Source organism: Aquarana catesbeiana, linkage group LG01, assembly GCF_042186555.1.
Source record: "Aquarana catesbeiana isolate 2022-GZ linkage group LG01, ASM4218655v1, whole genome shotgun sequence".
NCBI classification, from domain to species: Eukaryota; Metazoa; Chordata; class Amphibia; order Anura; family Ranidae; genus Aquarana; species Aquarana catesbeiana.
Window position 1 is genome coordinate 606,179,428 of NC_133324.1, and position 26,498 is coordinate 606,205,925.

At 40.2% G+C, this 26,498-nt stretch overlaps 1 protein-coding gene across 1 annotated transcript in view; it reads right to left on the reverse strand.

Moving 5' to 3' along the window:
- LOC141127346 (uncharacterized) overlaps positions 1 to 26,498 on the reverse strand; it is a 182,528-nt gene that overhangs the window by 23,246 nt on the left and 132,784 nt on the right. The window contains exons 17-24 of the mRNA XM_073613687.1: positions 24,610 to 24,773; positions 24,172 to 24,239; positions 21,928 to 22,094; positions 21,821 to 21,847; positions 18,971 to 19,122; positions 11,047 to 11,117; positions 10,747 to 10,919; positions 2,084 to 2,265 (exon numbers count right to left, since the gene is read on the reverse strand). Coding sequence (XP_073469788.1) covers positions 2,084 to 2,265; positions 10,747 to 10,919; positions 11,047 to 11,117; positions 18,971 to 19,122; positions 21,821 to 21,847; positions 21,928 to 22,094; positions 24,172 to 24,239; positions 24,610 to 24,773 — 1,004 coding nt within the window. The remainder of the gene's footprint in view (positions 1 to 2,083; positions 2,266 to 10,746; positions 10,920 to 11,046; positions 11,118 to 18,970; positions 19,123 to 21,820; positions 21,848 to 21,927; positions 22,095 to 24,171; positions 24,240 to 24,609; positions 24,774 to 26,498) is intronic.

Below are 26,498 nucleotides of genomic sequence, written 5' to 3' on the forward strand. Positions count from 1 at the left end.
GCAATAAATGTATATAAGACTGGATTCTTGTCATCAAAACTGTGTTGTAGCCCTCTGGTTTCAATAATTAAAGTTACAATATTTCTAAGCTGGAAAGGACTATTCTGGAATCTCATTTGTGTTCCTGATTCACAGTCTGTTCATCTCTAGTTTAGACTGTGGTATACTGAGTAACATATGCAGTAACATATACTATTGCTGCAGAAAAGAAAAGCCATATGCAACATAAATAGTCAAAATATACAATTTTTGGTGCAAAGCACCAATACCTCCTTCCTACTTCTCTAAGGCACAGTCCCTTATGTTACTTTTTCAGCCTACACATTGAAAGTGTCATGGAGGTTGATTTGCTAAAGGCAAATAAGCTTTCACTTTGCTGGGTAATTTTGCCTTAACTTAGTGAACATGGTGATATTTTACTTTGCAAAGAATACCCAATCCCATGCAATTGCACATAACTGGATGATGGAAATCATGAGAGCTTAAACTCATTCACCAAGCTAAGGCAACATTCCCTTGCAAAATGAACAGCCTATTTGCCTTTAGCAAATTAACCTCATGGTCTCAGTTAGGCACATTTTTTTCCATGTGCAGGCACTAACACTAAACCATGTGCCACATATGCTTTGAAGTCTAGGATGTGGCTGAACAAAAGCATTTCTTAAGTACTGGTATCCAACACTCCCCAGTGTGTTGAATACCTGTTCCCCTGTCACATACCATGGTGTTTTCTGTCAGCCCTATGTTGCTACTGCCCCAACTGCCCACCTTAGCCTAACATAGCGGCTGGACTGGGTGGTGCACATGTTGGGGCTGTGATGCTTTGCTTCAAGGCCACAGCAAAAATTATACCCCATGTTAGTGGGCAGTGCCACACTTCAACACGATCAATTCACTTGAATGGAGCCATACCACAACTTCCACACAACCATGTGTAATGCATACAGTTGCAGCTCAGTCCTATGGTCTTTTATGGGATAAAACAGGTAGTGAAGAGGTAACATATTGCCCCTCAGCTGCCCTCAGAAAAGTGATCCACTGCTGATTTTATTTCAGAGGCATGGTGAACACCACTGCAAGCTCATCAAGGAAAACTGTAGAATTCAGAAAACGAGCAAACTTTTGTATGAAAAGTAGTTGTTGATTGGTGATGTTTGCATGTTGTTTATACAGATGGAGGTGTAACAACCATTCTCATATACTGTGATTAGTAGTTCTGCCACTAGATGGTAGCGTTTATGGCTTACACAATATTTTTCTTAGAAGAACTACATAGTTATGATGTATTTTCTGTTTCTGTTGGTTTTCCAATTAAACAAAAAGGACTTAACCATCTGTCAAGCACCATTACTGGTAAGAGTCATATTTGCATCAGCTTTGCAACATATAGGATATACTGTATATACAGTTTAAATAATAATTGTTGTTTTAGCCATATACCAATATGCATCTATAGAGTAAAGCTATTTTTAGGATGTGAGTCTATTACAGGCATGGCAGCTATCAACTACTGTATAATGAGTACAGTAAAGATATAAGACACATCTATATGATCCCAGATTTGTTTATAGGATAATTAGCCCAAGAACAAAAGCCAAAAAATCTTTCACAAAATACAGAAAATACATATTGATTTTGCCAGAAATACAAGGTCCTATAAGCTTAACAGAAGAATATCTTCCTTCCTATCTATCGTCTGTAATCTACCAATTACTTTTCCCCTCCTGTAATGGAGAATGAAGAGATACAGAAATGTTTGTAATCGATACCAGGCCTAGCATAATAACTATGACTCCCTCCATAGATACAGTGAAGCAGTGATGTAGCCACCCATGGAAAGGAAGTACTGTATATTATTTTCAGGATCACCAGATGAAAGTAAAGCAAAAGAAGCTTGAAAAGGAAAAACAAATGCATCCTCCACACCAAGGACTAGTAGGCTTCAATATTTTACATTTTTGGTTTTTGGTCTAGATAAATTTTAATGAAGTTTATTGTATACAGTATTAGTATGGGATATTGTAAAATTAAGTATAGTATTTCCATTAAAAGTAACATCCACCACTGGGACAAAAATTGTTACCTTGTTCGTTATGTCTTCCTCCAGCATCTGCCGCTTTGTGGGATCATCTGGCACAGAATTGTTGAGTATGGTGAAATTAATATTAAAGCCAAGAAATGCAGAGGAAGGCAAGGATCCTATGATAACACTGGCTGTGGTGGTTATGCTGCTGCTAGCCGTTGTGGTTACATCTACCCTGAAAACTGTAGAGACAGCCAGGTTATTAAGAAGTAATGCAAGTAAACCTACATTGACATCTGTCAATCCAACAAAAATCAGTCCACTGATAACTGAAACTTTCATTTTATATGGATGCTGGTGAGCCAATACAGGCTTATGTACACATATTTTTTTACAGACTAGCCTTTTAAGCAAAAATCTTAATTATTTTAATAGTATTTAATAAAGTATTTTAATAGAAACAAAAATAAATATTCTCACTTTAGAATACTTTCCGTATAATTCAGAGAAAAGGTTTACACTCATCTCCAACATAAGATACAGAACTTTATTAAACCCTGATGTAATCTCTGAGTTGTATAGTATAAAACCCATCAGTGTCCATTTCATTCATTTATCAATCAATATAGTAACTTTACTTTGTAATTATATATATATATATATATATATATATATATATATATATATATATATATATGAACCAAGTTAAAAAAAATCTTAAAACTTGCAACTGACTTTTCACTCAGATTGCATTAGGAGTTAGCTTGGTTCACATACAATATATGCAAATTGGATGCGTTTTGGAAGCGCACCTGATTTGCATGGCATGTGAAACAACATCGTTTTCCATTGAAGCTGTTGACATATCTGCAGTGCATCCACAGTGCAAATTTAAAAAGAGCCCTGTGAGTCTTCTGAGCACTGCATTGTGGTTCAGATGCAAATTCCAGGCTCATTGTCTTCTATGGGAATGCATCTGAATTGCACATGTCATCAGTTCTGTCAACAGGAATTGAGAAAAAAACAGCATGCCCCCCCCCCCCCCCCCAGCAATCCCTATCAGGCCCTCTGGGTCTGGTATGGATTTTGAGGGTAATCCCACACAAAAATAAAATTATAATATATTTATAATAATAAAAAAATATAGTTTTGGGGGTAACATATCAGACCTTTATCCGAGCATGCAGCCTTCACAGCAAGGAAGGGGGGGACAAGCGAGCACCGCCCCTCCTGAACCATAACAGTCCACGTGCCCTCAACATGAGTGGGTGCTTCGGGGTAGGGACCAAAGCACCTTGTTCCCATGCTGCAGGATCATAGAACTCTTCCCCACAACCCTGGGTGGTGGTTGTTGTGGTCTGCGGACAGAGGGTTTATCATAAACTAGATACTGGCCCCCTTATGTGAATGAGTATGGGGTACATTGTGTCCCTACTCGTTCACCAAAAATGTGTCAAAAATAAATAAAAACATAGAGACACTTTTGACAAGTCCTTTATTAAAAACAAAACAAAAACAATGTCCCCCAAAGTAAATCCAGTGTCAATCATGATTAACACCGCAAAAAAAAAAAAAAACACAGGTCTGAACCTAAGGCTGGCTCCCGCCGTCTGACAGCTCCGCCACCTCCCACTGTTAAACAAACTAAGGAGCGGGAGGACCCAGTGACGTGATCAACTGGGGTATATAATTTATTTAACGGCGAGAGACAGCAGAGCTGTTAGATGGTGGGAGCCAGCATCAGGTACAGAGCTCTCTTTTTTGAGCTGGCGATGGCACTCAACGTGATTGACACTGGATTTACTTTGTTTAACATTGTTTTTTGTTTTTTTTAATAAAGGACTTATCATAAACTGTCTCTGTGTTTTTGTTCTTGACACTTTTTTGTGAGTGAGAAGGGGTACTTATTCACATGGGGAGTGGTGGTGGGGTTGTGGGGAAGAGGCCCTTGTCCTCATCAACATGTTTGAACTTTGGGGAAGAGGATTAATCGGTTGTTAAGGGCCGACTTGCAACCAGCTACTGTTAAGGATGCCGGCGGCCTTATGTCATGGATCCTACAGATTCTGCAAGGGAGGCATGGATTTCGACCCAGGATTCTCTGGACCGCTTGAGATCCTCCGCTGCAGAACGCAAGCGGTTTTTCACCAAGCTGGCATTTTATGAGGAAGGGGAGAAAACAGGACGCCTACTGGCAAAAATAGCTAGGTCACAAGAACAATTCCCAGCAGTTGGAGTGATCCGTACCACCAATGGCAGGGTGGTTAATGACCCAGAACACATTCTATCTGAGCTGGCATCCTTCTACAAAGACCTCTATGGGTCGAGGGATGGCTACTCGGATACTGATCTTGAAACATATCTGTCCGGGATTGAGTTGCCCTCTCTGTCGGAAGAGGCCAGGCAGCAGCTTGAGGCCCCTCTGACCCTGGAGGAGTTACAAAGTGCGGCATGCTCCTTCCCCACGTGTAAAGCGCCGGGGGAGGACAGCATCCCCATGGAGGTCCTTACTCAATATGGTGAACAGATATTGCCACACTTACTAGAAGTACTTAATGCCTCCCTTGAGGAGGGACGTTTTCCCCCCTCAATGACTAGAGCTAATATGATTCTGTTGTTGAAACCCGGGAAGGATCCGGTTGACCCAGGTTCCTATAGGCCTATATCTCTTCTTCAGAGTGATGTTAAAATCCTGGCTAAGGTCTTGGCGCTACGGGTCAACTGGATCATAGCTTCTCTAATACACCCTGACCAGGCAGGCTTTATGCCACAAAAATCCATGGCCACTAATCTTAGGCGCCTGTTTTTAAATATGCAGATGCAGGCGGACAATGGGGGAAACAGGGCTCTGTTGTCCCTAGATGCCAATAAGGCATTTGACAGAGTTAGCTGGCGATACCTATGGGAGGTGCTGTCCAGGTTTGGGTTTGGTGACCGATTCATTGCCTGGGTTAATCTGTTATATGCCTCCCCACAGGCGACTATCCAAATGTCAGGCAGGATGTCTCATGCGTTCGCTTTGGGCAGGGGCACAAGACAGGGCTGTCCCCCTTGCTCTTTGCCATCGCTATTGAGCTGCTAGCGGCGGTGATGAGGGCGTGTCAGGGGATTACAGGATTGAGATTTGGTGACCTTCACGAGAAGATTATGTTATATGCCGACGACATGATGCTTTTCCTGGGGGACACCAACACCTCGTTGGCTGAGGTGATCACCATTATTTCAGGATTCGGGCACTTTTCTGGCCTGACGATCAATTGGTCTAAGTCGGCCCTGATGGTGCTAGATGGGGAACAAACGGTGGACCTACCAGATTTCTGCCCGATCCCGGTGGTGACCTCATTCAAATACCTGGGAATACAAATATCACCTAAACTTGCGGACTATTGCCACTTAAATATACACCCCTTACAGTCTAGATTTAGAGACAAAATTAACACTTGGAATGATCTTAAACTTTTGCTGGGGGGTAAGGCAAATTTAATAAAAATGATACTGATGCCACAGCTACTATACTTCCTACACAATTCACCGGTTGTGAATCATCTAAAAAATTTTAGAGTGGTCAACACCCTCTTTAGACGTCTATTGTGGAACACAGGCCTCCCCAGAATTAAATTAGAACAGCTGCAGAACCCTAAAGACAGTGGAGGTCTGGGAGTGCCAAACCCTTGGCTGTACTACATCGCGGTCCAAGTGCAGCACCTGGTTGGTTCCATGGCCCAGGATCCAGATGGCTCATCGGCGCGGCTGCTGCTGATTGGATCTGGAGCAGAGACTATTCCGATGAGCCTGGAGGCTCAGATGTTTCACAAGTCTAACAAACTGACACCCACCTTCACTTTAATCCAGAAAATTTGGAACAAGGGTAGACAATTACAAGAGGTGACTGGGTTCACGGAATATAGTGCGATATGGGGTAATCTCTCTTATGTCAAACTAGCAAAACTTAAACAGGGACCCAGATGGTGCACCTTTGGTGTGACTTTATTATCGCACATATTCCAGAACGGCAAGTTACTGTCATTCCCTGAATTGCAAGCCAGGTTTAATCTACCTCCTATTATGTACTACGCTTATCTCCAGCTCCGACATACAGTGGGTGTGCAGGGAAGCGCTACCCAATGGACTATGTCAAGCACCCCCATATTTCATCTACTGCAGACCAGCGCGGAAACTAAAGGGATTGTCTCACATTGCTATCAGATGCTATTGATGCATCATTTAAAAGCTCACCCAACTAAGGCACCATCTCTATGGGAGAACGATGTAGGTCCACTTACGGGAGACCAATGGGAGGAAGTCTTGCAATCAATCAATATATGCTCTCTCAACGTGGCTCAAAAGATCTCTCAATTATATATAATTCTTAGAGTACACTACACCCCACTTAGATTATATAAAATGGGTAGGCGGTCGGATTCTCTATGTAGCAGATGCGGGCGACATCAAGGCGATCTCATTTGCTTACTCTGGAAATGCCCAAAACTCCATAGGTACTGGAGTGAGGTGCTTGGGACGCTTAACCAAGTGTTCCGGACTACCGTCCCCTTAGATCCAATTCATTGCATATTAGGGATCTTGGAGGAAGTTGTCCCGGAGGAGGTGACTAGAATAGCACTCTCCAGGGCACTGTTCCAGGCACGCAAAATTATTTTGATTGGCTGGAAATCGGTCTCCTCGCCCTCAGTGACATCCTGGACACATGGGAAATACCCTGTTTATGGAAAAATACATTTATCAACATAGGGGTAGCCCTGGCAGATTCGAAAAAATGTGGGCACCATGGTTGGACACCCCTGGACTAAGTCCCAGGGAATTGGTAATGTCTAGATTGTTACAATGCCCTGTGGGAGGAAAATAAAAGTTTTATTGATGGACAATAGTCGGATGTATGATATGTATTAGTATGTTGTTAACATTTTAAGTTTATAAGACGAGATAAATCTGATGGACGTTGGGAGGACTGTATTTTATGCATGAAAATTCTATTATTATGTGCTGCTTGTGCATTGGAAACTGTGTGAACTTGTTTAATAAACACCTTTTTGATTAAAAAAAAAAAAAGGATGCTGGCGGCTGCCGCTCCTAAAATTTGCATCAGAACCACATCTAAATCGCAGATGGACTGTTGAACAGCTACTTGCCTCAGTTTTTCTCAAGGGCAAAACATTTTTGTTACAGGCATTCCTGACTTGAAAAAGCACCCTTGTTATCATATAAAGTGGATCTACATGTAGCAGGTACCTCTTCAGGCTTATCTGATCCATGAGGGGAGAGTTGCCTGCCAGCAGCTGCGTGGGCTTTTTCACCCCCTTCCTTTTTCTCTCACATACACAGAGACACACAGAACTGTGAGAGAGACTGACAGCCAATCACAAGGAAAGTGCACCAAAGGGAAATGCAGCAAAGCATTGTGGGCGCTGAAGTCTGGAGGAGGAAGTGACTCTGTTAGCTGGATCAGCCCTGAACTTCATTACAGACAATGCAAAGCGCGCAGCACTGCATGCTGGGAGCAGTAATAAAAGGATCAGCGTGGCCATCTTTCAGTCTCTCTGGACGCCATTCAGGTCTGTGCATGACCAGGAATGAGAGGCTGCGGCCTACACAGCAGAGAGAGACAGATCGCCTGCTTCTGATGTACTTCAGAGTAAAGCTCTGCCAGCTCAGCAAGCAGATCGTTTTTCAGCATCAGGACATCTGGAAGTTTCCTGCACTTCAGCCAATTGAAGGAGTGGTACAGTGCAGCGGCGCCATCTTCTCATCTGACTGAGACATCAGAAGGGGAGTCCAGACAGAGTCTCACAGCCTCTGAGTCTGTTATGGTGAGAGGGCACCTGCCCATTTCAGTAGATTGCGCTGTTTGCTGAGTGAGTTATTACTACAAGACTGCTGGTAAGACTTGTAGTTCCATGGATGTGAATCTACTCAGCAACATACAGTTAAACTCTGGGGTTTGTTGTTCCCTGTGCTGTAAGGTCAGTACTGTAATACACTCACACATAAGGAGGAAGTTACAAGTGCCATATTTCTCCAGTTAAGCAGTTATCAATGTACCATTTATTCCACAGTTTGCCCTTTTCTCTCTTTTGCCTTGTGGATTACAAATACTGCAGTTTAAACTACAGGCTAGCTGAAGATATCCGGAATCTAAAGAACTTTTACCATCTTCCCTTTTTGCCAAGCTCTGCTGCTCTATATGCAGGGTTGATTATAGTATTACAACCTAGGGGGAGCCATTTTATTGGGACATTCTAAAACGTTGCACTGTGTTACTGTGTGTATGTATTGTGTTCATTTATGCTGGTTTGTGTGCTGAGGCCTCAGGGGACAGATATCCCATACATGCATTAAGTGTGTTGGATATTCACCTCCCTGTGTACCTGTTCACATTTTCAGGTAACGGAGGTACACATTCTGTATATTGGAAATTAAGTGATATTTTCCTGTTAGTTATAACTTGTGTGTTCATGCCATTTTATTATGTCTATTCTTTATCTCAAGTAAACATTTCTGAGTGGTTCATTAATATTGTGTGAGTCTCTATTTACTACCACAGCCAGGCCCGGATTTACTCCCTTTGCCACCCCAAGGCCGGGTCCTTCAATGCCGCCCCCCGCGAGGGGAAAGGATTTTTCACGGGCAATTTTTCAGGGCAATGGCTGGCGTTAGTGCTTCAATCATCCCCGGCACCATGGTTGGTATGGTGTCAGGATGATTGAAACGCATTATTTCTATCATTACATTGTATTATAAAATGAAATAGTTCAACTCACCATAATGCAGAATCATTGGGAGCCCTGAGCGTGTCACTTGCCACTATGTCTGCCACCAGATGGAGATGTCACTTGCCACACTACCTGCCACCAGATGGAGATGTTACTTGCTATGCTGCCTGCCACCAGATGGGGATGTCACTTGCCACACTGCCTGGCACCAGATGGGGATGTCACTTGCCACGCTGCCTGCCACCAGATGGGGATGTCACTTGCCACGCTGCCTGGCTGCCACCAGATGGAGATGTCACTTGCCACGCTGCCTGCCACCAGATGGAGATGTCACTTGCCACGCTGCCGGCCACCAGATGGGGATGTCACTTGCCACGCTGCCTGCCACAGATGGGATGTCACTTGCCACGCTGCCTGCCACCAGATGGGGATGTCACTTGCCACGCTGCCTGCCACCAGATGGGGATGTCACTTGCCAAGCTGCCACCAGATAGAGATGTCACTTGCCATGCTGCCACCAGATGGGGATGTCACTTGCCACGCTACCTGGCTGCCACCAGATGGGGATGTCACTTGCCAAGCTGCCACCAGATAGAGATGTCACTTGCCACGCTGCCACCAGATGGGGATGTCACTTGCCAAGCTGCCTGGCTGCCACCAGATGCAGGAGGGCGGAACAGCAGTGCGGGCAATGAGAGATGTCATCTCACTACCCTGCCGCCGCCCTGCTGACATTACTTGTCTCCTCCGTGACCCCGGCAGCAGAGGCGCCGCGGCACACAGGTTGGAGACATTTCTTTTAAAAAATGGTACCGGGCAGCGCAATCACGCTACTGCGCATGCGCCGCCCGGCCGAGCACGTACGAGCTTTCCCGAGCCCGGCCGGCTTTGGAACGGCGCATGCGCAGTAGTGGGCAGCTCACGGCCATCTTTTGAACGGGCACCAGTGCCCCTAATGAACATTAACGGGCAGCCCAAAAGGGGGGGCGGCCGCGAAGCCGCCGCAGGAGCGGCGCCGCCCCTGCACCACTGCCGCCCCGAGGCCTGGCCTCGGTGGCCTTGTCGCAAATCCGGCCCTGACCACAGCTGGTGACATGACGGAACCCAGGGCCTCGGTAAATATACTTCATGGTTTATCATTACTGTGTCTTCTCTCTATTGCTGGTTTCCACATTAATATTATCAAGTAGGTGTGCCAGAGGGGTTGGGCCCGTTCTTGGGGTTGAGAGGCAGGTGTCCCAGAGGGGCTGGGCCCGTTCTTGGGGTTGAGAGGCAGAGTAACGGATTGAACAAACAAAAGCAGCCCCTCCAGGGGTTTGCTACATACAGTTAGGTCCATATATATTTGGACACAGGCACAATTTTAGTTTTTCTTCAGGTATTTACCAAAACATATTCAAGCTATAGTTATATAATATATGATATGGGCTGAAAGTGCACAGTCTCAGGTTTAATTTGAGGGTATGTACATCCAAATCGGAGGAAGAGTTTAGGAATTACATCTCTTAAGAATAGCCCCCCCCCCTTTTTTTAAGAGACCAAAAGTAATTGGACAATTGAATCAAAAGCTGTTTCATGGCCAGGTGTGGGCTACTCCATCGTTATTTCCTCATCAGGACACCCTCCACTTTCAGAGTACACTGATCAGCAGCTGCAGCTGGCTTGATTGTTAGATCGACTTATGTCAAGTGGGAATGCCCATAGATGGATAGATCCATCTATTCCAGCTGAACACGAACTGGTTCCCCAAATCTTATGTAGATTACTCTGTATCTTTGGTAAGTGCAAAATATGATAAGAGTTGATACTACCACATTGACAGATATAGCTGCCTGTGACACCAATACCTAAAAGTGGTAAAAAAATCATACTTTGGATGAGATGGATGGATGTGGATAGGACATCCTTCCACATGTACTTCACCTTTTTGCTGTATACCACATTCAAAGCATACGATAAAGCTTATAAACAACACGTTTTCTGCATTTTACTTACCGTTCACATGGATACTTGATCTAGACAAAGTAAAGTTGCCCAAAGTGGTGCCATTTTGGGTTATTTCTAGGAGTGCGTTTTGAATATCATGTTCTGTGAAGGTTCTTGCCAAAAGGTTTATATTAAAAGTGCAGATAGCTTCCACAGTGGTGTCTACACTTTGGGGAGTTGACCTACAAACATATTTGCATAATCATTTAGAAGTGTATTTGTACACAAAAATATCACCAATACACACTATATTTATATAGCCACAAATAACAATATTAACCCTAGTTAATAATTTGATGGAATGCTTACCGAAACCTAATTACTTCACAGATTTCAAAGTTGTCCTTTACTCGTGAATTATATTTAAAGCCTTCATTCAGCTGAAAACAAGAACAGAAAGTAAGCATTTTGTTGATAAAGCAGGTAAATGGAACCTGGTTGTGAGAAGCTTCTCGACATTTTCTACTTTAAAACTTGTATAAAACAATAATGACACTTGCAAAAATAGATATAAACAAGAGTGGATGTTAGATAAACTAGTATACTTGGTTATGGTTTAGGGGCTGACATTCCTCCCAGAGATACAAAAACTGAACTTTCTTTTTAGGTCTCAAAACACTGCCAATCATTGTATGAAATTATTATACAGAAGTATGATAACAAATGCTCATAAAACAGAAATCTATATTCAACAAATGGAATATTTTGGTACAATCAATGTATAATATATATGACTGCAAATTAAAGTTAAAATGCAAATTAACGGTAAAATGACAGTTTCCGACTTCTTTGTTTCACCTCTATTTGTAAACAAAGAGGCCTGGGATTCCATTCATCTATATCTTATCTTATACCTAGATTGTATAGATTCTAATAAGGGACTCCATGCAAAAAAAAAAAAAAAAAATACACACCAGATTCTAATCCTTGATGAGAGTCTGGTATGGATGTCGAGAAGGAATCCTGGGCTGGGTGGGAATATGCCACTAATGGTTAGGACATTGGCAAATGCTGGTTCCCTAACAACCATCTTGAGAGTGAAGCTGTCACATTTAGTAATTTCACTGCCTGTTTCAGCAAGAGGTGCAGCTTTGCTGAACAGCTGTTTGATTTGCCGTACCTCTGAACCAGCAAAATTCATAAGCTCATCCCTATTTGGGAACTACTTCCTAGTCTCATCCTGAAGAAGCACTGTACTCTGAAACATATCGACTTTGAGTTTGCAATAACATTATATATAATAAAACAATTTTATTAGCATGGTAAAGTGGTTAATATATACTGTACATACTGTATATTGAATGCACCAAAATATTTATTTTCTACAATATGGATTTATATCTAGATACATTTTAACAGACTACAAACACGTATGATGATTTTATATAATGTTTGGCAGTGCTTTCAGTGCTGAAAAGAAAGTCCCATTTTTGTATTTAATAATTTATTAAATTATCAAAAACATGTGTACTTTTTTAAACTATGAATGCATTTTAAGAACATTGATGTACTATACAGTGATACCTCGGTTCACAAAAATTTGCTTCCGTGCACGAACTCCGCTTCACGAACTAGAACTGTGGCCATCTTCCCTGCTCTGACACGTGGTCCTGACTTCCTGAAGGTGAGATCGTGCTCACAGAGAGACACTGAAAGTGTACTGTGAAGACACTTACAGTATTGAGATGCTTTTTGGTGTGCTTTTTAGCACATACAGTACAGTACTATACTGTACTGTACATCCATGTGCAAACTTGCTGTAAAGCTTTTTTGTGTGCTTTTTATTACATACTGTACTGTACCGGACATCCAGTATGGCTTCAAAGAAGATTCCGAGCAAGCATGGTGGTAAGAAGAAAGTGCGGAGCAGTAATGAAGGTGACAAGACTGTTCAGAGCAAGCATGTTGTTGAAAAGAAAGTGCAGGGCGGTCATCCAGGTGACAAGAATGTGTTAGTTAGTGTTCTCTCTCTTCATACTGTACTGTACTGTTCTTTGTTTCATATTTTTGTGGTTCAAAAACAAAAAAAAAAGTTCAGAACAGATTAACCTGATTTACATTGAACCCTATGGAAAAATTTGCCTCGGTTTGCGACCAATTCGGTTCGCGAGTCGTTGAACAAATTAAGTTTGTGAACCGAAATATCACTGTATATAAAAAAATACAAATACAAGGGCTAAGATGAGCAATATATAAATGTAAATAAATGACATTTTATAAAAGGAACATTATATTAAGTACAAGTTAAGTATTCTCTGTAAATATTTTCTTTCCATTATTCCATTTTACCTGTACATTTTCAATGTCATTTTCACATGTTTATGCCTATTGTTCTTGGAAAATGACTCGTAAATGTTGTAATTAATCTCTTGTTTTTTAACTTTTTTATGCGCATTCCATTGCTTACAACATTTGTATCTAAGCAATGCTGAACACAGAACTTAACAAAGCCATTATGGTGTAGTTCAAGACAGAAGTACTTTTGAACTAATTAACATGTGACCTTGTAGTTACAGAATACAGAATACAGAATACAGAATATTTTATTAATCCCAAAGGGAAATTGGGAAATTGTTACGACACAGACACACTTTACAAAGACAACACAAGATCACAACAATAAACTGAACAAGATGCAAAAAAACAACTGTTACAAATAACAGCCATTAACACCAAATAACAAAATTAAAACTACACTACAAATAAAATATGCATATAATTAAAATACAACATAGCATAAATAACACAGATTAAAATAGCAGGCAAACTACCAAATACAAATAATACACCACTTTCTCTAACACTACCTCAAATAATAAGCAACACAATACCAACATACTATAAAAACAACACAAAATCCTGATATACTATAGACATACTATACCATGATGGCCATTTATTTTCCATGAGAACTGGTAGTCTGAAGAGGGAACAGATTGATCCATTGTGTGGAGTGGTTATCCAACTAATGAGCCAAAGGCACACATTCACCTGTTTCTGGTGAGTGGCCAATCTATAGGTGGTGGTGGAATCACAAAATGGTGGTATTTAGCTGCACAATTAAGAGATGAATCCATAGGAGCTGGCTGATCTCTCACTGAGACGACTTATCTGGGACTTGTCAGCTACTGCTGCACTGAGTGCATTGAACTTTTCACTAAAGATATCTATTGAATGTTTATCTATTTTACAGCAGCAGTTTCATTTCTTCATTTTTTCGTTTTCTACACATGTTCACGTTTTTATGGTTTTGAATCCTATGACTTAGGACACGCACTTTTATATGTTTTTTATGTTTTTTATTTGGCACATGAGCACGTATTCATACATTTTTGAAGGGTAAACTAACAGTGGTTTGACACTGCATAAATAGTTTTATACAGCACACCGCTAGGATATTTTGAATAATATACATTATAAAGGTCTATGGTTGTAAATAGTAGTGGTGGTACACTAATTTATTTTAATAGTTGGCGCAGTCCATAAACACACTTTTTTCATTAATGGCCGTGTGTTCAGTTATTTTGAGGGGACAGCAAATTTACACTGTTATACAAGCTGTACACTCACTACTTTACATTGTAGTGTATTTTTTTCATTGTTGTCACATGAAAATATATAATAAAATATTTACAAAAATGTGAAGGGTGTACTCACTTTTGTGAAATACTGTATATATCTTATCGCCACAGGCAAAAATTATTTCCTGTGTCGCTCTATGGTGCATTATGGGTGTAACAATCTGTCACTGATGGTACTCCACAGACTGACCAGCCTATTGTGGAGTGGGTGGGAGGAGTTGTCTAAGATTGAACGTAACTTGAACAACATTGTCCTCTCCAACACTGTTGTAAAAGACTCCAATTCCAATCCAACAACATCACTGGCCTTGCGAATCAGTTTATTGAGTCTGTTGGTGTCGGATACCCTAATGCCGCGTACACACGACCGGACTTTATGGCATACCTTGCCCGGCTGACTTTTCGACGGACTTTACGACGGACTTTATGAATGAACGGACTTGCCTACACACGATCACCCAAAGTCCGACGGATTCGTACATGATGACGGACTAAAACAAGGAAGTTCATAGCCAGTAGCCAATAGCTGCCCTAGCCTCGGTTTTTGTCCGTCGAATTAGCATACAGACGAGCGGACTTTTCGACCGGACTCGAGTCCGCCGGATAGATTTGAAACATGTTTCAAATCTAAGTCCGTCAAACTTTTGATAAAACAAAGTCCACTGGAGCCCACACACGATCAAATTGCCTGGCGAAATCCGGTACGCCGGACCAAGTATGCCGTAAAGTCTGATCGTGTGTACGCGGCATAAGCCTGCTTCCCTAGCATGCCACTGCATACAGGAGAGCGCTGGCCACCTGTACCTAAGTGTTCTTGTTCCAGTCCAGCTTATTATCTATGTGCACCCCAGATACTTGTAACTCTCTACTACCTCCACATCCACTCCTCAGATGGAAATTGGGGTCACTGGTGGCTTTCTCTTTCTGAAATCCACAACCAGCTCCTTTGTCTTTGCCACATTTAGATACAGATGATTAACCTCACACCATGTGACAAAGTTCTCCACCACAGTCCTATACTCAGTCTCTTCCCCATCCCTGATACATCCCACTACCGCAGAGTCATCAGAAAACTGAAGATGGCAAGACTCTGTCTGGTAGCTGAAATCAGTGGTGTAGACAGTAAAAAGATAGGGAGAGAGAACTGTCCCCTGTGGAACCCCAAGATTACTGATCACCCTATCTGACACACAGTCTTGCAAACGCACATACTGCGGTCTTCCTGTCAGGTAGTCTACAATCCATGACACAAGGGAAACACCAACCTGTATTGCTGCTAGCTTCTCGCCCAAAAGATCCAGTCTGATAGTATCAAAAGCACTGGAGAAGTCAAAAAACATGACCCTCACAGTGCTTGCTGACTTATCCAGGAGTGCATACATGTGATTTACCTCCATGAAAATAATAGCATCCTCAACCCTCAGTCTTGGCGGGTATGCAAACTGCAAAGGGTCTAAACATTTACTAACCATGGGTCGTAACTGATATAAATCAAGTCTCTCCAAGGTCTTCATAATGTGGGAGGTCAAAGTCACTGGTCTATAATCCTTGGAGCTACAAGGACGTGGTATCTTTGGAACAGGGACAAGACAGGACATCTTCCACAAAACCGGAACCTTTTGTAGACTCATGCTCAAGTTAAACACCCATTGATCAACACTCCCAAGCTGGTCTGCCCTAAGCTCCCTGGGGCTAACTCCATCAGGGCGTGCTGATTTTACTGCCTTAAGTCTCCTCAACTGTCTACTCACCTGATCAGCTGTAAAAGACAATGATGCACTTTCCCATAAAGGAGGAGTAGAGTTGTTCTTATAAAAAGAACAACCAGAAAAAGTATCCAATAGGGGTGGAATCAGAACACACATTAGGAGGAAGGACATCTGGTACATCTAGGGATTCCCCAGGAATCTGAAAACTTTCTGCACATATGCAGGAATTCCATAAGAACTATTGCACCTGTCTCTAGAGATGTGAATAAAACACAAGTAGGCAAAAAAATTGAGCCTGTGGGTTTTCACTTTGGAGGTTAAGTGACAATACATTTATTTGTATGGGAGCTTTTTTAAACTTGATTTGATGATTGCGGTCCTGTTTTAAAGTTGAACACTGTTTTTTTAACTAGTTTGTTTAGGCCAGCTGGTCCAAATGAATTATTTTCTACACTAAAGGTGTGCCCACAGGGCGTGCTGTAAAAATTGTATGTAGTATATAACCTTGTGTTTCGGCAATGAGATAAGAACTTCTTGTCTCACACCAGGAACAAAATAGAGTTGTAAAATTATGAAAATGTGGCGCTCGCAAATGTTATTAGACATGTGTGACCAAGTGTAGATGAGTGCAGATGTGAATATACAAAGCAAAAAAGCAAAGCAAAAAACATGTAAATAAAATCCAAAGAAATGTGCTGAATGTTCTGATCCGCAATGGGAAAAACTTTTGAAGTGCAATGGACCACAGACGCTCCAGGATTTTTCAGGTGCAGAAACGTGCAGAAATACGTCAAATTTGACGTATTTCCGGTGGTACTGACGTCATTCCCTGCTCCTTGGAACGCACGTCCTGGTTTCTGGAGCGCACACCGCGAGCAGCGTCCGGATCCATCTCTAATCCCTTTACATGCCTGTTTTTATCAACCATTTTGTATGTACCCATTTGTATATGGAATACATCCCTTTTCAAATGGTACTTTTCACTATTAGTTCCATTTTTTCAATTTTTGGTGCCTGGTGACTCTGAGAAATTCTAACAAGAAATCCTTTGCTCTGATGTGCACAACACCACTCCTGAGCTTCTCTGGATACCATCACATAAGCCTGAAGTGACCCCCAGACTGCAAAACTGGGGGTCATCGTCATTTGGTGAGTGGGGACACATGTGGGGGTGGCGTTTCTGCACCTGAAAAGTCCTGGAGCGTCTGTGGTCCATTGCACTTCAAAAGTTTTTTCCCATTGCGGATCAGAACATTCAGCACATTTATTTGGACTTTATTTACATGTTTTTTGCTTTGTATATTCACATCTGCACTCATCTACACTTGGTCACACATGTCTAATAACATTTGCGAGCGCCACATTTCCATAATTTTACATTTCTAGTGAGTAGCACTTTGTGTGTGGCAGCTGCTTTAGTTTTCTTTTTCACAGTTTTTTCACCATTCAGCGCGAGTTTAAATTTGATATTATTCACCAAAATAGAGTTGGGCTGAGTGGCGCTTGGCCATTCATAGGCAGCTGTGTATTTTCTGAATGCATACAGAGCTTCTCCTGATTGGCTCTACCTTAGCCAATTAGGTTTTTTCCACAAGTTGATAGGTGGCAGGCGTCATGATTGAAGATGGATTAACAATGAGGGAATTTTTGGGGGATTTTACATTTTTTAATAAATGGCTTGTCAAATTTATTTATCTTTTTTCTAGGTGATTTTCTTTTGTGAATGAGTATAGGGGTGCCCTGTACTAATTCATGTAGGAGGGATGGCCAATATCTGGGGACCCCCCTATTATTAAAGGTGCTTAGAAATTCAAATAATCCCCCCACCCACAGAACCTCATATCTATCCTTGGTTGTGGGGAAGAACTTCATTGAATTTTGCAGAACCTTGCTCAAACCAAACCCAGGGCAGTTCAGTTCATCACTACTCATAGGATATAATGATAGGATAGTCTAGAAACCCTTGTCTAATTATTATTGTTCTCTGAAGTAGGCCAGTGACAGAGATATCTTCATCTGCCTCATCTGTCACTCTTTATTGCATACACAGAAATGCTGGGCTGAACTAACTCTTCATGTGTATTGCAGGTCCAGCAGAGACGGGTGACTGAGATAGGTTGGATCACACCTGCATGTCTGAATGCCCCTTCAACAATATGACCACCTTAGGCTGTTATACCACAAGTGCACAGACAGCTTCTGGTAAGATGATCTTCAGTAGAACAAATAAAAAGGCATGTAGTGATTGGGCCTAAAAATATCATGCAATGATTAGGTCACTAGAAAGTGACTCAAACAAATTAAGCACAAAAAAGATGCAGTAAATAGTTTGAGGTGATTAGAAAGTGTGATAAAAAATAGGGTAAGCTTGCATTACATTGTATAGCTATGTTACTTGATTTCAAGAAGAAAGAACAATTTCACAGTCTCTGTTTTGAGAGTTATAATTGTGAGCACCTACTATTGGGGTAACAAAAGTGGATTGCTTTTTTTTTGCCTCTTTTGAAGGCATAGTAACATGTACTATATACATAAGATTTACTATAGCATGAGAAATGTCATATATAAATAACCTATAGACATAGCTTATATAAGAGAATTTAAGAAAGGAAAAGTGCACTTACCTTTTCTGATCCCTCTCCTGACCAAAACCAACCACCCCTTACACCACCCCAGAAGTATACTTACCTGCATCCCATGGCCAGGGCCCATTAGAATATGGTCAGCTTTCAGTGAAATCTTTGTTGAGCTACTGGTGGCCTATAGGCCAGTTCACTATTTCTAGTGCACCAGCAAGTTGTTTGATACATTATAAATATGGCAGAAAGAAGCCCCCATGCATACTCCAAAAATTGGTGTACAAAGAAATGGCATATTCATTTCAGTACACTACTTCTATATTAATATTCCCAATAATTAATGTTTAATAAAGATGTCACTTACCAAGTTGTCAAGTTTTCTTTTTAAAATTATGAATGGGCTAGAGGTTTTGTTAGCTAGACTTGCATTAAAGTTAAGGTTCGTTATTGTAAAATTAAGAAAGAATTGCCTGGGTCCAAAAATTCCGAATGTAGTCAAAGATGGAGCTTTAGTTGCTAAAATTACAAAAAGAAGAATTACTTACCAAAGATATGTTTACACTTAATTTTCAACAATTTGTTATTATTAAAAGAAAAGTTATAATTTACTATACATCTGAAGTCTACTAGAAGACATCCATTTATAGTACATGCAAAGAAAGGGTATCCCCTAAATGGACTTTTAAGGCACTGACATAGTTTGTAGAAAAAGCATATTTTATTAAACATAGTATACAATAGTATATGCAGTTGCTATGTACAAGGTACAAAATCACCACAACGATTGACAGTAAATTTCTTGTAGTTCACCCGACGCATTTCACAGTATCTATGTCTCCTTCTTCAGGGGTGTCTATAAGAGGGTCAATCATATATCTACAATGTAGTGATAACAAACACAAGATATATAGAGATATAAGATTCTTAGTAGCATATATGTTACAATCAAAAAGATATTGTGTAGACTCACATATTTTGTGGAGATATCGTAAGTGAAACATTCCGATTTTTATTGTGTATACTATGTTTAATTAAATATGCTTTTTCTACAAACTATGTTAGTGCCTTAAAAGTCCATTTAGGGGATACCCTAAATTTGTATAGTCAATTCGGATGTGGAACCCTACAGAGACACCCTCACCAATACAATTATAACTATAGTACATGGGATGGCATGGCAACGTGAAAAAGTCTGGTAATGGCTATAGTACCTTGAAAACATAGGGGTTTATTTCTTAATACCGGAGAGTGCAAAATCTGGTGTAGCTGTGCATGGTAGCCCATCAGCTTCTAACTTCAGCTTGTTCAATTAAGCTTTGACAAAAAAATAAAATAAAAAACTGGAGGCTGATTGGTTTCTATGCAGAGCTACACCAGATTTTGCACTCTCCAGTTTTAGTAAATCAACCACAAATTCCTTACCTACCAAATACACTAAGCTAAAGCTTACAGCCTCTCCCTGTCCACCCATAGCCTATAAACTGCGAACGGGAAGCAGCACTGATGCGGGTTTACATACTTGTACGTCAGCCCACATAGGTGGTTCCTGCGTGGCTCACAGAGTACGTACCCGAGAGCCCGGTGATCGGCGTGTCACTCTGACACATTGGATCACATTACCGCTGTGTCTGGTGATCACATGGTCTTCTACCATGTGATTTCTGTGTCCAATCACTGCAATCACATAGTACTCAATGGAAACCAAATTTAAACATCAGGTCTGTCTGCTCTTAAACAGATCAGCTGTGAGAGCAGAGAGAATCATTGTTGCAGCCTGTGAGTGTACAGCAGCCTGTCAGACTGCATGTACACTCACAGACTGCAGTGTAAGAGTTTTTTTTTCAAAATTTTTTAGTATTTTTTGTTTACATAGCAAAACATTAAAAAACCCAGTGGTGACTAAATACCACCAAAAGAAAGCTCTATCTGTCTAAAAAAAAGATAAAAAATTAATTTGGGCACGGTGTTGCATACCTGAGTATTTGTCACTCAAAGTGAAAATTGTTCTGGGCTGGAAGGGGGTGAAAGTGTTCGGACTTAAAGAGGTTAAGAGACAAATTCAAAAAAGTGTCATTACTATTAAATAACAAATAAATATTCGCACCAGGGCTACATTGGATCACCATTGCTAGGGAGTTAAAAACATCAGTGTTTTTTTTTCCTCTATCACATTATAAGAAAACAAGTACTACCCACAATACCTAATTCTCTAGAAGTCTCAAATTAGCATATAAACTCAATGTATGGAGTAAGTCTCATTTTATAATATCCAAAACTTGCTGCTGCCAAAGTTACGCTAATTATTGGGTACTTTGAGAAATCTGCTGTAAAAATACAGTATTATGTACACAAGCAAAGTATGCCACTATGTAACTCAACACACAGTAACTATATATGAATTCATTAGCCATTATGTAGTCATTGTAGATCTCCCATATATTTTAATACCATATAATTTTAAGTATGCGTGCCAGCAGGTTTTTGGGCAATCAGACCTAAGACCCAATGATTTAAAGTTGGAAGCCTAAAAAATGTTCACATTCCTTTAAAAGTGCAAATTGTATTGGCAAGCATTGGAAGTACAAATTTGGCGTGAGGTTTACTGGACAACCTGCATGCAGATTTGCCCATATGGGATTATCCACATTTGGTCAGACCATTTAAATGCATCATATACACAGAGCAAGCCACTAAGCTAGGGCCATGGCAGGATAAAATTAGCTGTTTATGATTGTAAACCTTATAATCGTAAAAAGATATAATTTCCAGACAAGTTCACATTATAAACAAAACATGCTATTTGAAATCTCATCTTGGTTTATCATATAACATACTGTGTATTGAACAATAATACTGTATATTCACATATAACAAATTTAATATAATAATATCTACTTCTAAAATCAATGACATCAGCATATAGTAGATAAATAATGGAAAGTAGTAGCAATGTTTGAAAAAAAAAGAGCACTATCCTATCCTTAGCATTGGACCCCACTACAGTTATCTTCTCTCTAATGTAGGAATACAATGAATGTATGAATAGGTGAAGAAGATATCTCAGACACTACCAGAGCTATACTGTAATGTACTATGAAGGTAGAATTACATATATGTAATATGTAATGTTTAATTAAAACTCATTTTTTATATCCAGCTATTTTTATATGAAATGCATTCTTTACGGCTATTAAAATAATGTATAGCAACTTACTTGTTGTAGCCATGGCCTTATTGAATCCTAGAACACAAAGATAGATTTTACTTTGGTGTTTGAAATTTCTACATTCACTATCTACAAATAGATTGAATTACTCTTACCACTGACATAAAGAGAGTTTGCATCTAGCTTGTAGATACTCAACTTGGTAACATTTAAGGTCATGGAAGACACCTCATTGTAAAATGCCCCCGCATCAAATTTCAGCCCTGTAGCATCCTTCTTAATATTACAAACTAAGTTTACTTTGGTGCCAACTTCATTGAATCTGGTGAACAGAAAAATTTATATTTTTTAGTCATTAGTATCACAAGTGGTAACGCCATTTCAAGTATACAATAAAAGTACAAAGTTATTATTGTAATTGATTTTACTACTCCCTTTTTTAGATGTGAGAAAATGTACTGATCCTATATGCACAGGCGAAAGTAGCCTGAAGTAGCAATTTTATGTTGGAAGACTACTTGATAACATCAGATAAAAACAATTTTTTATTGCCATGTCCTCATGAGAGGAAATCTCTGCAATGGGGACACATACATCAATAAAAAAGAAACTGTAAATAACACTGCGCAAACCCAATATACAAAAGTAAAGCTGCTACACACGAATGTGACCAATATTAAAAACATACTGTAATATAAATGTTGCGCTAAAACAAACAATCCAAATACAAACAAATAATATAGTATAGTATATATTATTTGTTCATATTTGGATTGTTTGTTTTAGTGCTACATTTATATTACATCAATAAAAAAGAAACTGTAAATAACACTGCGCTAACCCAATATACAAAAGTGAAGCTGCTACACACGAATGTGACCAATATTCAAAACATACTGTAATATAAATGTTGCGCTAAAACAAACAATCCAAATATGAACAAATAATATAGTATAGTATATATTATTTGTTCATATTTGGATTGTTTGTTTTAGCGTTACATTTATATTACATCAATAAAAAAGATCCTGACAGAGGTTCGCACACTAAAACAAAAATGAAATAAATGACCAATGTAAGAACTTATTTACTGAATGAGAACTTTTTAATCTACTGATTTGGAAGGAAATATTGCGCAAAAAGCTGTTGACAGGACAAGGATCTGTCCATTCAAAACTGATTTTTTTTGTTTTTTTGTTTTTTTATTAAATAATAACAGTTTCTTACATCTCATTCCAAAGCTCGTCACACACTTATGATATTTGCACAAGCTTATAACACTAAGGCTATACAGGAAGTACAAATTTTAACAAACGCATGTAAATTGAAGAAATGCACTAGTTATGTACCAGCATGCAGAAGGCATTAAAAATGTCTGAAAATGTCAGATGCTGAAAATCCGATGCTGGTGGGACCGGTAAATATTATTAACATTCTTTTACATGCCTTTTTTTTCTTTTTTACAGACAGAGTGGCTATATTCATTCATTCACTGATAATTCAGATGGAGAAAGTGAGTTGAAAGTTCTCTGAAATGTAATTTGACTAAAAACCATAGATTCTGTTAACTGAACTTATCATATGCTATTCACATTCCTAAATGTGATTAAAATATTGCATCTATCAAGACACTGGAGGAACTAATTACAAATCTGTAAATTAAATGCAATAATTGAAATATGCAACAGCACCACCCAAGTTAACATGTAAAAGACACATTGAAACATGTTTTCAGGTAAACATTACGATAATAACACAAATATGTATTCATTGAACATAATCTTCATTTTTAAATCTTGTTGTGTCCTATTAATAAGCAGTTAAATACCACAAACAATGTTTTTACAATTCCCTCAAAAATCAGCAAAATATTAACTGAAGAGCAAGTAATAATGGTAAGCTCATCAGTAAAGCTCTATCAAAGCATGGACTCATTTTGTTTCTATTAATTGCTTGGGATATGCTACAGAACATTTTTCTGCATCTATAAACATTTGCAGGAGAAATAAAATTCTGTGGCAATGGACCATTTATTCAATAAGGAATCACACAAAATAAAGCTATACTGCAAATTGCAGTAACCCACAGTAAGCATTTGATTTCCATTTATGGAAGCCAGATTCCTGGGAAAAGAATTCTAATTTTAACACTTCGCATTTCACTGTTACTGAAATGGCTTGAATCCAATGGATGATGTATATAATATATGTAAATAATTTGTGATAGCTAATTGTGAATAAATAAGATATTAGTTTTAAAGCTGTGCATAGATGGACTAATGTTGCTATATAAAGCCATAAATAAAAAATGTCAACTTTATACACTACATGAAAATAAGAGACAAATTTATGAAGGCGACAAGAGTACATATTGTTAACGTTTTATAAATTGTTACTCACGCAAAGCTATCAAGAAGGCAATTTATCAACTTGGAACCAAGGGTGCTGTTTTTCATTAAGTTGTTCACCTAGCAGCATAACATAGGAAAAGTCACTAGATAATTCAGAACACTCCCAGCTAAAGTTTATATTGTCAAACCACACAATTCAAATGACATACAAAAGAATAGCTACAGCCTATGAATTGTTTCCATAGGCCAGCATTCTTTAAGAAATGAGCCTACATCTGCACCTGCCCAATGATATTTAGAAATTAAAACATATGTGTATTTTAAGTAAAATAAAATACAGTTTAAAAATACAATATGCAGGTAGGATTCCCTCGCTTTAATTGTTATAACAGTATTTATAGACTGCACCAAAGTATACAAATTCTTCTATTTGTATATCGTTTATTAAAAATCATGGACATATAAAAAAAAAAGTGTAAGTACTTACCAAGTACAGCACATTGGTAGATGTAGAGTTGTACTTTAAAGAATTTTTGGAAGCAAGGTCAGAAGTATAAGCCAGGTTAAGTATAGTAACATTGAGTGTGATTTCTTCAGAACTGGCTGCGTCTACTGGGACTTGGGTGGCTGCCTCAATGGGGGACTCCACAGCTAATAATATAATGAAGTAAAATTGTGAGTTCAGGTTACAATAAATCTGTTAAAATGTAGTAGGGCAAAGTTCTGCACATCTTCTTTCATGCTATATGCAGTAATGTAAAGTAATTTTAGAACTACAGAAACTTTTTACAGAAAAAAATGGCTAACAACTTTTTCAGGTTAAGAACAAGGTGGCTAACAACATTTCTAGGGTATGCAACCCTGTTATTACTTTAAGCTGGCTTAACTTTGAGCATCACAAATCTTTTAAATAACATATTTGAGAGATGTCTTAAACTTTGCGAGTGAAGTTGCCCACCAGTACAATGCAGTTGAGCAAAAGTGACAATCAAAAATATTACAAACACTACATGACAGATCTTTTAAACGGCATGGGGAGTCCCCAAACTCCATACTATACTAGGCAAGTGTCTCCTCTGCAGTTACTGGGGTGAAAGGCAAAATGTCCCCTAATCAACCCCATGCCAAGCATCTGTATGTCAGTTTGGAAAAACTCCTGGCTTTACAGCTGCTCCTATTCCAGATGGTGGAGTCAACCCCTATTCTCTGAGACTGTGGCCTGTACTTTATCACAGTGGCAGGTAGGTAACTGCCATTTTTTGACCGAGATATCAATGGTTATCAATGGTTATGTGGTTGGTATGGTTATGGATGGTATCAATGGTTATGCCGCTTACACACGGGCGGACTTTCCCATATACTTGGTCCGGCGGACCAGAGTCCGCCGCACAATCCGATCGTGTGTAGGCTCCAGCGGACTTTTTTTCCCAAAAGTCCACCGTACCTAGATTTGAAGCATGTTTCAAATCTTAGTCCGCCGGACTTAGTTCCCGACGGAAAGCCCGTTCATCTCGTTCGTCTGTATGCTGGTCCGACGGACCAGATACAACGCAAGGGCAGGGTATTGCATCTCGCGCTCGCTGCAATAGGAAAAACACATTTTCCTATTGCGGCGAGCGCGGGGCATACCAGGCCCTTAAGTCTGGTATGGATTTTAAAGGGAACCCCCTACACCAAAAAAACGGCGTGGGGTCCCCCCTAAAATCCATACCAGACCCCGATCCGAGCACGCAGCCCGGCCGGTCAGGAAAGGGGGGGACGAGCGAGCGCCCCCACCCTCCTGAACCGTACCAGGCCGCATGCCCTCAACATGGGGGGTGGGTGCTTTGGGGAGGGGACGTCCTGCAGGCCCCCCCACCACAAAGCACCTTGTCCCCATGTTGATGAGGACAAGGGCCTCTTCATGACAACCCTGGCCATTGGTTGTCGGGGTCTGCGGGTGGGGGACTTATCGGAATCAGGGAGCCCCCTTTAATAAGAGGGCCCCCAGATCCTGGCCCCCACCCTATGTGAATGAGCATGGGGTACATGGTACCTCTACCCATTTACCTAGGGAAAAAGTGTCAATAATAAAACACACTACACAGGTTTTTAAAGTAATTTATTAGACAGCTTCGGGGGGGTCTTCTTCCGATGTGACTTATATAGGCAGAGACCCCACCCCCTTATGCCATCACAGTCCCTGGGCATGGGGGGACTATGACGGTTTAGGGGGGCGTGGTCAACATCACCCAGTGACCACGCCCCCTAAAACGTCACAGTCCCAGCATGCCCAGGGACTGTGACGGCATAAGGGGGCGGGGTCTCCGCCTATATAAATCACATCGGAGCGCTCAGAGAGCATTCCAGCCTGAGAGACCGTTGTGTCAACATCGG